Source organism: Neopsephotus bourkii, unplaced genomic scaffold (genome assembly GCF_033783945.1).
Source record: "Neopsephotus bourkii isolate Nb327-2 ecotype Australia unplaced genomic scaffold, CSIRO-AGI_Nbou_v1 NB_481, whole genome shotgun sequence".
Lineage (NCBI taxonomy): Eukaryota > Metazoa > Chordata > Aves > Psittaciformes > Psittacidae > Neopsephotus > Neopsephotus bourkii.
The window spans coordinates 1,261,580-1,276,557 of record NW_026900982.1 but is presented as its reverse complement, the minus strand read 5'-3'; the positions used below and the strand labels follow the sequence as shown (position 1 = coordinate 1,276,557).

Here is a 14,978-nt window from a genome sequence, read left to right as displayed (position 1 = left end):
AGAAAAAAAATCAAGCTCCTGATTCTCCACCAACACCTGTACCCTCCAGCTTCTTAAACTGAACAGGCACCTGATGTTCAGACTGATAGTTTGTGCAGGGGATGCGTATGCTGATGGAATAAAGAGCGTCAGGCAGAGGCACTGGAATTTGATAGCCCATATTGCTAGATGTTTAATAGGGCCCTTGCCTTATTTTTAGCCCAGACTAACCAGCTCTCTCAAGCAATTCTCAGCATGGGATTTACTGTAAGCAAAGAACTATATGCAGCAGGTGGTTTGTATGCAGCTGGAAAGTGAAAGTGCTCAGTATGATAGATGTAGGCATCAGAAGTTTTTAATGATGGCTATATACAAAGCCAAAATATCTATCATATGCTCAGCTGCTGAGAAAGAGCACTGACCTCTCACCTGATCTATACTACAGTACTCAGGAGAGAGGTGTCTAAACTCTTGCATATTCAAAAGTCTACCAAAGAGACACCTGAGACAGTATTGAGCCTGCTGAAAATACAACAGAGGTACATGTCTAACTGCTGCTGTGCTTGTCCAGAAAACATCTGACACCAGCTCTAGTTATATCTGATCTTGAATGGGTAATAAGACACAGCTCCTCTGCCACATTCCCCAACAAAGAGGCATCCTGGGAGGCAGCCAGCTCCATCCATCCTGCCAAAGCCCAGCTGCACGCAGCAGTGCATCATGCAGTGGTGGTCAGAAGGCAGCCCTGAGATTCTGGTTCATGCTCTCTGGGTTAGGTTTTATTAAAAAAAAAAAAAACCAAACCAAAAAACAATGGTGGTCTAATATTAAAAAATATTAACTGCCCAAAACCTGGAATTTACAGCCTTGGGATAAAAGCTCTTATTAGTAAAGAGACTGAAGACAACACAGACAGCTGTTTTGAGTAGCTGGGGCAAGATGAAATGCATCAGAGTACTTAGATCTTGGCACTTAAACCTGAGGCAGCATCAGACCTTTTGTGTTCACCTCTGAAAACACTTTTATCAGGGGACAGTCCAGACGCTGGAAGAGGCTGTCCAATAAAGCTTACACCTAGAATAAATGTAAGAAGGAACTAAAAACTACAGACCAGCCAGCTTAATCTCAGATCTTGGTGAAAAATCACTATATAAAGCCACTTGTTAACACTTATAAGATAGGCTAAGTAATAGTCTACATGGAGTTTGTAAGAACAAATCATGCCAAAGCAAACTACTCTCTTTCCATAGTGAAAAGTCAAATCCTATGTACAGAGGAGAAACTATTCATCTCAGCAGTGTTTCTGACATCTTTCTGTGGGGTTTGACAGCTTTTCTCTTAGATTTAGTACCATTCAGTATTTTCATCAGTATCATGAATGATGGAATGAAGTATTTACTTCTTACATCTGCAGACTATCAAACTGCCACTGCTTTATAGGGCAAGATAAGATATAAAATATACTAAAATACAAAATTATTTATAGAAATCAAAGAAATGGTTTGAAAAATAGGTTGCAATCTATTAAGACAAATGCAATAATGATGCTAATAAAGATAATAATGCTAAAATAATAAGAGTATAGAAAATAAGTGATGCACAATGCAATTATTCGTTACCCACCAACTGATGCTCAGCCATATCCCTAGTGGTGGCCCTTGGCTGGCTTTCCCCCTGGTTTATATACTGACCATGATATTGCATGGCATCGAATATCCCTTTGGACACTTTCAGCTTCCTGTGGCCCCCAACTTCCTCACTGTCAGGGCAGTGTGAGAAGCTGAAGAGTTCTTGACTGCTGCTCAACAACAACTAAAACATCAGTGTGTTTGCAACAACGTTTTCATCCTAAATCTAAAACACAGCACTGTACCAGCTACTGGGAAGAAAAGTAATTCTATCCCAGCCGAGACTAAGAGGGTGAAGAAGAATGGTCAGAAGTCTATGACTAATGACAATGAGAAAAGACTGAAACAGAAGAAATGAAAGAATGAAGAATGAGAGGATACAACAAAAGAAACTTCCAATATACAGCACTTGTTACTAAAAGCTAAGCAATACATTGCTAAGTAATATATAGAGATATCCCCTGAGACAGAAGGATGAGTGGTGGGCTCAAACTGAGCAAAGAAGCACTATATTGGGATGCAGGGAAAACTTCTTATTGGTAGATGAATTTACACACTGGAACAATTTTCCTTGATGGACTCTATCTGGTGTGGAGTTACAGAATCATAGAATGGCGTGGGTTGGAAGGCACCTTAAATCCCATCCACTGTTTTGGGGTTTTTTTCAATAATTTGGATAAGCATCTGCCCAACAATGGTTTATGCATAGCTAAGCTGACCTACAGCAGAAAGTGCCTGTACGGAGGTCCTACCTGGCCTGTCATTATTCACAACCAGGGAAGCCACTAAGCTGTCAGGACACTCCAGCTTTGCTAATGTGGGTGCAGGCTCCATGCTGGGTATTGACAATTATACAAATCTATGACTTGCAGAGAGGTAAGGTATATGATCAAATACTTACAAGCGATGGACAACTTTTTCTTTCTGCAGAGGACAATACTGTTTCTAGGTCATTTCCAGCCTCTGCTGACTCCTCACAAGTCACAGTTCCCTTTCAAAGAACATAAGGGGAAACTGTCCCCTAATTAATAAGCAAAGCCAGGTTGTTCCTGACTCTCTATTTAGATCAGGTGTGGAAACACGTCAGCTTTGGTTCCATACCTGAAACTTCCATAGATTAAAATCTAACGATATTGGAGATCTTCACTATTTTCAGGTGTGTGAACTAGATACAGAGTTATTTGAATCAACAACTTCCCATGTCTTCTGTTCTGATGGAAGGATTTTTTCCTTCAAAACCCCAGAAATCCGACTCCCTGACACCCTTCTGCTCCTGTCACTTCTCAAGCTCTGTGAGTACATTTTCTCTGTGACTCTTCCTTTTTCTTTTATCATTCTTTTTTCCACTCTTCATTCCTATTGCTTTATAAACCTCTAGAAACCTGTGAGAAAAAACACCATATTTCATAGCAACTAACAAAGTAACTGACCATCACATTCTCAGTAACAAAGAAATAAGATTAACCAAGAACTCTGATGGTTTTCTTTTTCAGTTCTTTTCTTGGTGGGAAGAAGTCTTTGTGTTTACATTGCATTTTCAGGTGGCTTTTCCAGTAGCTTAAGCATTGCCTTTATTTCAAACTGCTTTTTTGTCCAAGAGAAAAAAACACTGGAACAATTTTCCTTGATGGACTCTATCTGGTGTGGAATCACAGAACGATAGAATGGCTTGGGTTGGAAGGGACCTTAAATCCCATCCACTGTTTTGGTTTTTTGTTCAGTAATTTGGATGAGAACCTGCCCAACAATGTTTGTTCCATGGTAGTCTTACAGAGCACATTTGTATAGTCTATAGTACAGCACACAATGCTCAGCATTAGTACAAAATCTGACATTCTGCTCGCAAACCGACATCCTAGTTCCAAGCATCCAGTGTGCTGGTCACCCGTATTCACTTCTCAGAAGGGGGAAGTCATTTAAGTAACTGAAAATCTCTTCACAATTATTTTGCTCAGAGGATCGGCAGCCTTAATCTTTCCTTGATGGATCGTTGACCAATAATCCCCCAAGTTCCTTTACAACCTAGCTGTGAGATCTATTTTCTCTGTGATAGGCAAATATCTTGCCACAGCCTATATATAAAAAAAAATACAACATCATCATGAAAGAGTTTACAGTGGACACCTGGATCTAAAAAACTTTGTCACTACTTTCTCAAGCCTAGATGACTGCAGGTTGCTTTATGGAGTAGCCAGTTTAATGAACCCTGGCTCATCATTTGAAGTGATCTCAGGATGTCCACAGCGATCTCTTCTGAAAACACCAGGTTTTATGAGAGGAAGTATTACTTAGGGTAAAAGCTTGGAGAAGAGAAGGCTACGTGGAGACCTCACAGCAGCCTTCCAGTATCTGAAGGGGGTCTACAAGGATGCTGGAGAGGGTCTGTTCAGTACGGACTGTAGTGATAGGACAAGGGGTAATGGGTTAAAACTTAAACAGGGGAAGTTTAGATTGGATATAAGGAAGAAGTTCTTTACTGTAAGGGTGGTGAGGCACTGGAATGGGTTGTCCAAGGAAGCTGTGAATGCTCCATCCCTGGCAGTGGTCAAGGCCAGGTTGGACAAAGCCTTGGGTGACATGGTTTAGTGTGAGGTGTCCCTGCCCATGGCAGGGGGGTTGGAACTGGATGATCTTAAGGTCCTTTCCAACCCTAACTATTCTATGATGTGAGGCCTGCTATTGATGTAAGAGTTTCAAATTAATATATGGGCATTGCATTACCTCTTGTGGATGCCAGTATTTCAAAAGAATCTTCTAGATACAATTATTTAATAATTCTAAAGTGTGAGGTATCATTCAAATGTGCAAATACCACTCTGGGCTTCAAGTTGGACATTATGAATGGCTTTAGTGAATGAACTCTGGAACACATGGAAGGAAACCTAACTGTAGTCACTGCTCCCATTTCTACCTAGCATTTTATTAACACCAAATTGCTACTGTTACCACCTTTGGAAGAGTTTTGAGTGTATAGTACAGGATTGCAATGCCAAATGCTACTCTCATAAATTCAGGGAGACAAGAATTCATTAGAGCATTTGCATGCTACTATTTACCTTGATGAGAAGTACATGTCCTCTCTGTGAAGATATATGTGGTTCTTAAAACCTCTGCACTTAAAAGAAAAAAACCAACAACCCAAGCCATTCATTTACTAGTCAGTGCTCTTACGTTTGCACTCCATCTTACTGGACAGGTAGGAATGACTTGTGTCTTTCAAGATTTATTACTGTCATTCCTTTCTTTTAAAAGCCTAGCAGGTTCAGCTCCCCACCTGCTCAGCAGCACTGAACACCAGTGATACAGCCCCTTTCTACGCAAGTTTTGCAAAGACTTCCTGCTACAAACAGAGCGCAAAGACCTTGTGGGAGTCAACAGCATAAGATGTCAGGCCTTCAGAATTACTACATCTGGTTTACTTGTTCTTTTAAAATTTAAAAATATTTATTAAATAAGGCCTAAAGCCTGAAAGAAAAGTTACATGAAAGGAATACTACAAAAATTATTTAGGTTGTAAGCAGCTTTAATGAGATCAGATGATGACAGGCTTTTAGCAGTGGTTAATGCTGAGGGAAGAAGAGCAACCACATAGTTTTCAAAGAAGAGCAAAGTGGGCAAGAACCTAATTACCGTAACTCATCCACATAACTCAACCTAATTATCCACTCATCCATAATTGAGTATTATTTTATATTTATTAGGTGCTCATGCTCTTCCTAGCAGCAAGGCTGCACAGGTCAGCAGAGTCCTGCCAGGAGTGCACAGTCCCTGTGGATCTCTGTTCCTGCCAAGTGCTGCTGCCTGCCATGGTGGGTCATTTCCATCAGAAGTCATGGGGAAGCAGCAGGCACATCTGGCTTGCAGGTCAGATACCAACCTGCCCAAGTGTATCAGCAGAAACTCACGAGGATCTGGAAGTGTGCTAGCAGAAGAAAATGGGGGGAAAAAAGAGCTGAGGTAGAGCAGGTAGGAGAGGAGATAAAGGAGATACTGGCTTGGAGAAAGGGAGGTGCTGTGTAGGACACTGATGACAGAGGACCTAGGATTGCTTTATATTTATATATATGACTGTATACACATATATTCACCTAAAACCCATGTAATCACCCTTAAAAGTATGCAATTACCTTACATGCATGTTTACCAATATTCAGTTATATACTTAGGGCAGTATTGAGGCAGAATCTGATATGCATGTGGAAGGGATTTTATAAAAGATAGTAGGGAAGGAGGATGGGGACGCAGGAGATCATTTCCAGCCCCTGCTTCTATCAAAAATATGATGATTGATAAGAAATACCAGGTTATTTCTTACCTCTGACCAATAATCTGAACAAATCAGCAGAGGGAGACAAACAGATGGAGTTGTGAACTTGAAAGTTGGGATTTAAACAAAATTTGGCTTGCTTTCCATTAATTTCTTCTCTTTATTCATCTGGTTGCCTTCTGCTTTTCTCTCTTATGCTTTCTAACTAACCAGTCTGGTGGAGGCAGCCAACAGTTATTTTAATGCACAGCACTCTGCTGTGACCAAACCAGTAGACCACGCACAGCCCCGAGCAACTTAAATTCAATAAAAGGGATTTTGTCATCTGAAGACTGGCTTGAAGAAAACAAGAGTGGCCCAGTCAGGGCTTGTTTGAGTGAACACAGGCTCAGCTGCTGTCTAGAAGTGCGTAATTGAGCTGGTTGCATGCCATCAGCCTCTGCTGCACTACTGAGCAACTTGCACGTATCAAGAGACAAATGATGCATTCTCCTTTCTTCTCCTCCCTCCCCATTGATTTTTACTCTCTAAGAAGAAACAGACTTGGATTTAAAGAATTAACTCTGAGATCTGCCTCAAATTATTTTGTGCCAAGACTTCAAGCAAAGGCATTTTCCCTAAAAAATGATGCAATGTATTTGCATTCATATGACAAGTAACATTTATTATAGTAATAAGCCTGCAGAAGGCAGTTCTAACATTCTACCTCATTTGAGAAAAAGTAGAAACTGATGGATTGAGTCAGATCCATTGCCTCATAGCCCAGCGTGAATTTCCAGTAGCGACCACTGCCAACTGCTTCAAAGAAAAGGGTAAGAAACTTTGCATTAGGCTGTTGTGGTATGAACAGCCTGTATCTGGAATCGTCTTAATTTCCAGCAGTTAGAGCATGTTAAAAAATGAATCATGTTAGACCTCAGAGGTAGGGCTGGAGAGGACATCAAGAAATGATTTTGTTCACATCAAGTATCCCCAGCAGATACTGGTCTATATTGGTTTTAAAATCTCCATTGACAAACATTCCATAACACCTTCATGGTGCTCATTTCCATTCTACACTTTTATTAAGGTCCACATTAATAGAAAAAGTACAATTGAGAAAGAACCTATGGAGATTTCTAGTCCACATGCCAATTCACAGCAGGTTGCTCAAGAACTTGTCTAGTTGAGCTCTGAATGTCTCCAAGGAGGAAGATTCCAGTTCTTCTCTGGACAACCTCTTGGACAACAATATCTGACTATTATCATGGTGAAAATTTTTTTCTTAATTTATAGTTGGAATTCCCTTTTGTGCAACTTCTGTTTCTGTTGTCCTTTCACTGTGCACTTCTGGGGGGTTGACCTTGGCTGTGCGACAGGTCCCCATATGTCTGGCTCATCAAGTAGCTGCAGATAGCAGTAAGATCCTCCTTTGCTTTCTCTTCTCCATCCTGAACATACTCAGCTCTCTCAGCCTCTCCTTGCCTGTCATGTACTACATCCACCAACCATCTTAGTGGTCTCTCCTGCCCTTGCTCCAGTATGCCCATGTCCTTCTTGCACTGCAGAGCCCCACACCAGACACAGTGCTGCTGATGTGGCCCCACCAGCTCTGGACAGAGGAGGATCTCTTCCCTCTGCCAGTGATACGGATTTCCTGAGCTTCTAATACAGGATTTTTAACATCCTCCAGGCAGCTCAAGGGCTTCCTGCTTTTTGGACTGATGCTTTTACGATTTTTTCTAATAGTTTTTACACAGTTCAATTTCTTGAATGAATATCTGTGTACTGGATTTATTTGGTATACCCTCTCCTGCTGTTAAAGCTAAGTATGTGATAGTTAGCACCACAGACCAGCTAGCACAGTTAACACCACTCAAACTCATCCTGATGCACCACTCCAGACCAAATCCAGGAGTGCATCTTTCTGTGGATTCTAAAACAAGTTGTTCAAAGCAGCATCATTTACTGTATTCCAAAGTGTTTCTGAATTTCCCTCTGAAAAGGCATAGTTTTAGTTCCTATGTGGGCAGCTGGAATCTCCCACTGTTACTTACCTGCCCTAAATTTGCAGCTTGTCTTATCTCACTTAACATTTCCTGCTCACTACCACCAGCTAATCCGGGTGTTGGTATTTATTTACTAAGAATTTGGAACTTCAACCCACAAGTTCTTCTCTTTTTCTGTGATATCTTTATGCTGTTACACCATGTATTTCTGCTATGTACACCATTCCCTTGCCTGCACATCCTACTGTGTCATTACTGTAAAGCTGGTAGCCTGGGTACCATATACTCAATGAGCATCTTTCTCCTGCTGGATCTCTGAGATGTTTATTATATTGGGATTTTCATTTGATGTTCCCTATTTTAATTCTATATGAGAAGAAACAAATGTTCCTTTTTTTCCTTTCAGTTTTTTTTTGGTTTGGAATTTCCCAGCCTCTAATTTACTCCTGTTCTCCTTGTTTTAATGTTGCAAGAAGCGTATTAAAAAACCACAACTATGGCTGACAAATCTCAGCTATTCCATTTCCTCAGAAGTAAGCCCTGCACACTCAGCATGCCGTCCCAAAGCTCAGCAGGATGTTCCTCCACCAAGTTGCAATGGCCAACTTGGCCACTACTCATACAAACTGCTGGCTAGGGAAGGAGGATCTCCTGTTGGCAAGAAATAATTAGAACCTGCCATGAAGCAGAGCACTTTAACTCTAATTCCTTTAAAATATGAAAAATATATCCATTTCAGCTGATTAGTATTTCTGGATGGTGAATAAACATTGGACCCAGTAAATAACTTTTGGATTCCTTGCTGTTAAGCTTTGGTTGCAGTGGAAACATACTATTACTACTCTTACCTCCTTTTTCTACCACACTTCAATTCCTGGCAGCGCTTTGACATCTACCCTGTGATGTAACTTATTTGGATGAAAAGAAAGCAGTAATTTGCTGCAGGTCTTTGAAAAGTCTCAATAAACTGTAAATGCTCCTTTCTTTACACCCAAAGAAGTTGCTTCATTTTTGACTTCAGAACTACAAAGTAGCAGAAACAGGCTGGGGCAATCTACAGATTTTGAAGAGACTGGATTTGTTCAGAACCAATATTGTAACTCTTCAGTTTTCACAATACATCTTTACTACTACCAGAAAAAGCCAAGTAATGAGTAAGAATTCTTCCACTATCTTCCAGAGTGAAAGTGATTCAGCAATTACTGTCTCAACGACTTCAATTTTATATGAAGATTACATAGAAATCCCCTCCTTTTCCATCTAAGCCAGGAAGTTTGCACTGTGTTGCTTTAATATTTCAACATGAACAGGGTCCTAGTGAACTAAATAGCTTCAGAAATGTAAATACACCATTTGACAGAGATAATGGGAACTGACAGTTAAAAAGGTTTAAAAATGTAATTCTTTTTTATTAAAGTTTTACAGAAGAGAAATATCTGGACACATCCATATGACAAAGTCAGATTATTGGCTGAACACACACACGAAAGAAATCATGAGGAGGCATAAGCCTACCTTGCGGGAAAGGACGTGAAAGTATTTATATGACAAATATGCAATGAAAAGGGGAACAAGGACACTGATATTAAGATGTGTCTCTAGCCATGCTAACATGTGGCAGGACACATGCTCTGCCACAGTGGTAAGATGCCTTAGAGAGGTCATTGCTACTGCTGGCAGTGGTGGAAGACAAGGGCTCTATCTGATATAGTACACAGAAAATCAGAATTTTGCAGTATCACAGAATCATGGAATTGTTTAGGTTGGAAAAGACCTTTAGGATCACTGAGTCCAACCATAAACCTGACAATGCCAAGCCCACCACTGAACAATGTTCGCGCCACATCTATACATCTTTCAAATCCCTCCAGGGATGGTGACTCCACAAATTCCCTGGGCAGCCTGTTCCGATGCTCGACAACACTTTCAGTGAAGAAATTTTTCCTGATATTCAACCTAAACCTCCCCTGGTGCAACTTGAGGCCATCTCTTCTCGTCCTATCACTTCTTGCGAAGAAACAAATATTTCCTTACTACAATTCATGTACTTTGGAAGAGCGGTGACTTTGCAGCAGCCTTCCAGTATCTGAAGGGGGTCTACAAGGATGCTGGAGAGAGACTCTTCATCAGGCACTGCAGTGATAAGATAAGGGGTAATGGGTTCAAACTTAAACAGGGGGAGTTCAGGTTAGATATAAGGGAGAAATTCTGGTGCAGCCTGTTCCAAGCTGCTACAGCAGGCCTAAGGATGTGCACCTTTGTCAGACAGAAAGAGGAGCCAGTTTTTGGAGTCTGTGCTAAGCCAAGCTGCTTCTAAGTGGCATACTCAGTGGAAGTGTTGTAAAACAGCAGCCGTGACTTGACGGAGATCCACTGCCACTTGGTGACATAGGAAATTGTTCCTGCAAACACTGCTCTCCTTTCATACAGCTAGAACAGCAAAGGCGGGTACTTCCTCATCTAGCTAGACTGCAAATATTCTGTGGAATTTCAGGAAATTCTTAATTGCCATGATGTCCTTCAGCAATTTGCTGCTAAGCAGTATTTATTTTTACCAGTTTAAAATTGGCTGCTTGTTTCCTTTAGTTTCTTCTATTATAAGAGACTGCAAACATCAAAAATACCTTCCTTCCACCCTCTCAGGCTCCTTCCTTCTGGAATAAATATCTTCCATAATATTTGTTCCACAATCTGTTTTCCTTGGGAATCTGTGTATTTATTCTTCTCTAGACTAAGTAGGACTAATCTGCTTATTCTCCTCTGACCTCATTTCTGACAATTTGCAGTGTTGTTTCCCACTTCCCTGCTCTTCCCCTGCTGCCTGCGAGCGCAGTATTTCTGCTGAAAACAAGGAACATGTCCTGCCCCTTCACATTGGCTGAATAAACAAAAAAATGACATTTTCACGCTGCTATTAGCATTAAACTACTAATTAGACTGAAAACACCTTCCGTATCCCATGGCTGGTAAAGAGGGATGAATATTCACTTACTGCATTTCCAGCTTCAGCAGCCAGCCGGGCGGCATATCTGGCGATCAGCCTGTGCTCCTCGTCCAGCCTGCCGGGGCTGTCCAGGACACTGCCAAGGAAAACCCAAAACACCCCATCAGTATCTGCTGCCTCCAGGTATTAGTCATACCGGAGGATGATAGAGGAAAGGATGTATTATTGCAGAGACAGAAACGGGAAATAAAAAAGAGTCACACTGGAAATAATGTAGATTATTCCCTTTTTCATTCTGCTTCTGCCTAGTAGTATTTTCTCCAGGATTCACATATTCCAGTTTCATATGATTAAAATGACTTGTTTTCAACAGTTCATAAATGCACATCAGTAGGAACAAAATTGATTTGTTTCTGAGGAGCTTTTTTGCAAACCCTTTTGGTTTATTCAAGGTAAAAAGGGGCAAATAGCTGAATAACCGAGAAAAGCTTTGTCCTCAGGAGATGCAGGATGACATGTGTCAGAGTCAGGATGATTTCCAGAAGGAAGAACAGAGGGAACCATGCTGACCTAAAAACAATGGACTATATCACTGAACAACATCAACTTAAATGCAAAGAACACTTTGTAAGTCAGCCTGACTTATACCTGACCTACTGCCATCTCACAGCACCTGAATGTACAAGATGTGGTGATGTGAGACTTGGTCTTTCAAACCTCATAGAGCAGAGGATGAAAGAGTTCCCTCTGCATTGCACTGCCTCAAGCTGACAGGCTGTAGCTCAGATGTCTTGGAAATGTTGCTGAAAGATGTATTAAAATAATATCTCAAATAATCATCAGCAACAGTGACAGCATCATGTGGTGAGAGAAGAGAGGGACACTGAATTCTGAAACAGAAAAGGGAGAGACAGCAAATGGGGCAGATCCCCAGGATTAGGAAGTGAAAGGCAGCACAGGGATCTTTCTCACCTTTAACATGAGCATCATCTCTGTGTGTGTTAATCATTAACATGATCAGCCTAGTCTGGTCACCCCATCTAGTGTCTCAGTTTCTACAGTTCACAAATAATTACCTTTTAAACTATATACATACAAGGGGATAAATTATATTTTTCAGGGTGTATTAAGTGAAACCAGCTAACATTAAGATCCATGACCAGCTCAGTTTTGGTGCACAGTGGCCTTGCCACAGAGAATCAGCCAAATGAAAGAGCAACTTTTTAAGTCAACATCTAACCAAACTATTCAATAGCTGCTTGTTGTCTTGCTACTGCACAAAGATTTCTCACCACAGTCTTCCTTTAATAGGGAATAAACCGAACCATTATTAACTGAAAACAATCAAGTTTAATGTGGAAATGAGCAATGTGTTTCTTGTTGCAACACAGCCTCATGCTATGCATGATGTTTCAGGTGGCATTCACAAATACCACACTGGCCGCTGTAAATAACGCAGTGCTGTACCTGTGTGTGCCTGCAGCAAAATTTGGGGCCAGAATTACACCACAAGCAGCATCAAAGGAAAAGAGATGCACACCCAGTGCACCGCAAAAGCTACTTTTATCATCACTTCACAAAATAATTTACATTTCTTTAAGATTAATTTCACAGATTCATGTTTACATTATTCAAATTTCAGATTTACGTTTATCTTAAAGAACCAAATCTGTATTGCATTCCTTATGGTTATTTTAAAAATGTAGATTTCATTTCTTCTTTTGCAACACCAGATTTAACAACTTGATAGCTTTTAAGATCCTGAAAGTTTGCCAGATGATGAGTTTGAGATGATGTAGAAACATCAAACTGAATTGAATAGACATATGACTACAATTTACACAGATGGGTCTACAATGAGCATAAACAGCACTGCTACGTTCCTGCGTTCAGCCTGCTGGATTAAAACTGAACAGAGCAACAGGAAGAACTGGTGAAAGGTGAGCAAAACAGTGGGAAAATAGATTGAAGAGAAGAAAACCCAGAGTTTTTACACCTGGCTTGATGAACTTCTCACACACCTTCATACTAATTCATTTTCTCACTTCTTTGTTGAAGAACAATCTTTCCCACGCCAGTTTCTGAATTTGACATTGGTTTTGTTTAGCTTTCCTCTGCAATTCTGTCTGTTAAAGTTTTTTCTGCTTTTATAGGACTGCAGATCATCTGTCCCTTCTGCCCTTTCCATAACCTGGCATTTCCTAATACCTCTCCCAGCTCCTGGCCCTTTCCTGAAGAAAACCTGTAGTTAAAAAAATAATAATAATCATTTAAAAAAAATTACTTTTGCAATCAGAAATATTTCCCAGATGGATACAAAACGGAGTTCCAGTACAGCTCCTGGCCCTCCTGCATATTCTTTAATATAAACCAGTCTGAACAGATGAACCAGTAGGGAACAGCTGTTGGGTGAACAGAGAGGGCATAAACCGCAATCTAAACAATACCCAGAACTCTTTACATCACTTCATGAAGGAAAACTCACTTAGCAGTTTTAATTTCTGTGGAGACATTGCGAAACATTCCCGCCCTGAAAACGCTCCTGTGAGCGGCACCCATGGAGCTCCCTGTCCTTTTGGACAACAGCAGCCCTGCAGGCTGCGAACCTTCCCCTGCCTGAGCAAGCACCTTTGTTATCCAAAGCTACCTGTGTGGAATGGTCCTGCAGGAACAGCCAACACACAGACATGAGCACAGCAGTTCAAGGAGAAGAGGAAAGGCAGCAAAGGGAAAGAATAAGCCTGGCTTAAGGCCAGAGCTCAGAGATTTTCACAGCAGAATTTTGATAATAAGGCGATATTATAGACTTTGCAATCTTAAAAATACTGTGCCAGGTATTGTGCTACTTATACAGCACTGATTAGCCAGTCATTTCCTGAGCACTCCCACTTCTTCCTTTGGAGGTGCAGATCACAGCACATAGGTAATGCAGACGGAAGGGTCTGCCAAGGGGAGGCTTTGACATTCACAAGGAAGCATCAGTCTTGGGCCATTCCAGGTCTGTTGCAGGGGCACTGAGAAAATGAGACAGAACCAGACTGTTGGGAGCCACAGAACATGAGCACCCCGAGGGGAGAGAGAGACGGTGAAGTGATGCTGATTTTCAAGTGTCAATGGAAATGTCTGGGACAATGTGATGAACGCGTGCAGGAAGCATCATCGCTGCAGTCACCCTGATCTAACACAACGTGTGCAGGCATGAAAGGGATGCTCTCAGCCTCTGCTCTCCTCTGCTGTGTGGGCAGAGATGCTAGGGCAATGTGATGAGCCGGTGAAAGAAACTGAATTGGCTTAAGAGTGACCAGACAAAACAATAGCTTGTTTTTTGCCAGGGCTGTTCCCTGAGCCAGCTCAGCAGGCGGCTGTATAAACTAAGGAGTCAACAGAGAGGCGAGAGCGGGTGCACTGGCAGGATGCATGGGGTAGGGGAGAAGCTAAAAACCAGCACCCCGCACTTTGTTCAGCTTGAGGCTGTCATGAAAATGACCCATCAAAATGGGGTCAAATGCAGTCTGTAGAGAGAAAGGCAGTGCCCTGTTGTCAAACACTAACACAAAAATGAGGTTGGACAACCAAAGTATTGGCTAATGATGGGCAGTCAGTAAAGGATGTACGAGACGATACATCATGGGGGCAGGTTTGAGATCTTAAGCTCCTTCCAAAACTGCTTAGGAACTTAGGATGCTGAGAAGTATCAGAGGACAGCAAGAGAAGGCATGGCTGATTCTTCAGCACTGACCTAAAGGGTCACATGGCCCAGGTGTCAACTGATGGTGAGACAAGAGTAAGGATCCTGGGGACAGAGTATCTTCAAGAAAAATGATTTTTTCCCTTTAAAACCAGGAGTGCTGCACACAAGTGCAGTTCCAGAGAGTCAGGAATTTAAAGGAAACCAAATCAAACCAGCCAAGCAGCTAACCACCCATCCATCCACCTAGATCAACTGACCAAAAGTAAACTACACAAATCCTGGGACCAGCTGTCTTCTGCCAGAAGTGCAGAATACACAAAAATGCTGATGCTCCAGGTAGGGCTACTTCCTTTTCGTGGTGGAAAGTGGAGCTGTAATAGAGGCCTCATGGGGCCAGGGGTAAAGCGGGCTTGCTGAACTATGTGGAATGTAAGCTATGAATGTTGAGCTTAAAAAACACGTAACAAATGACTGTCCAAGT

At 41.5% G+C, this 14,978-nt stretch overlaps 1 protein-coding gene across 3 annotated transcripts in view; it reads right to left on the bottom strand.

Annotated features, from left to right (window-relative positions):
• Nucleotides 1–14,978, bottom strand: part of DTNB (dystrobrevin beta) — a 192,731-nt gene that overhangs the window by 71,180 nt on the left and 106,573 nt on the right. For all 3 annotated transcript variants that reach the window (XM_061350227.1, XM_061350228.1, XM_061350226.1), the window contains one exon: nt 10,855–10,942. In XM_061350227.1, coding sequence (XP_061206211.1) covers nt 10,855–10,942 — 88 coding nt within the window. The remainder of the gene's footprint in view (nt 1–10,854; nt 10,943–14,978) is intronic.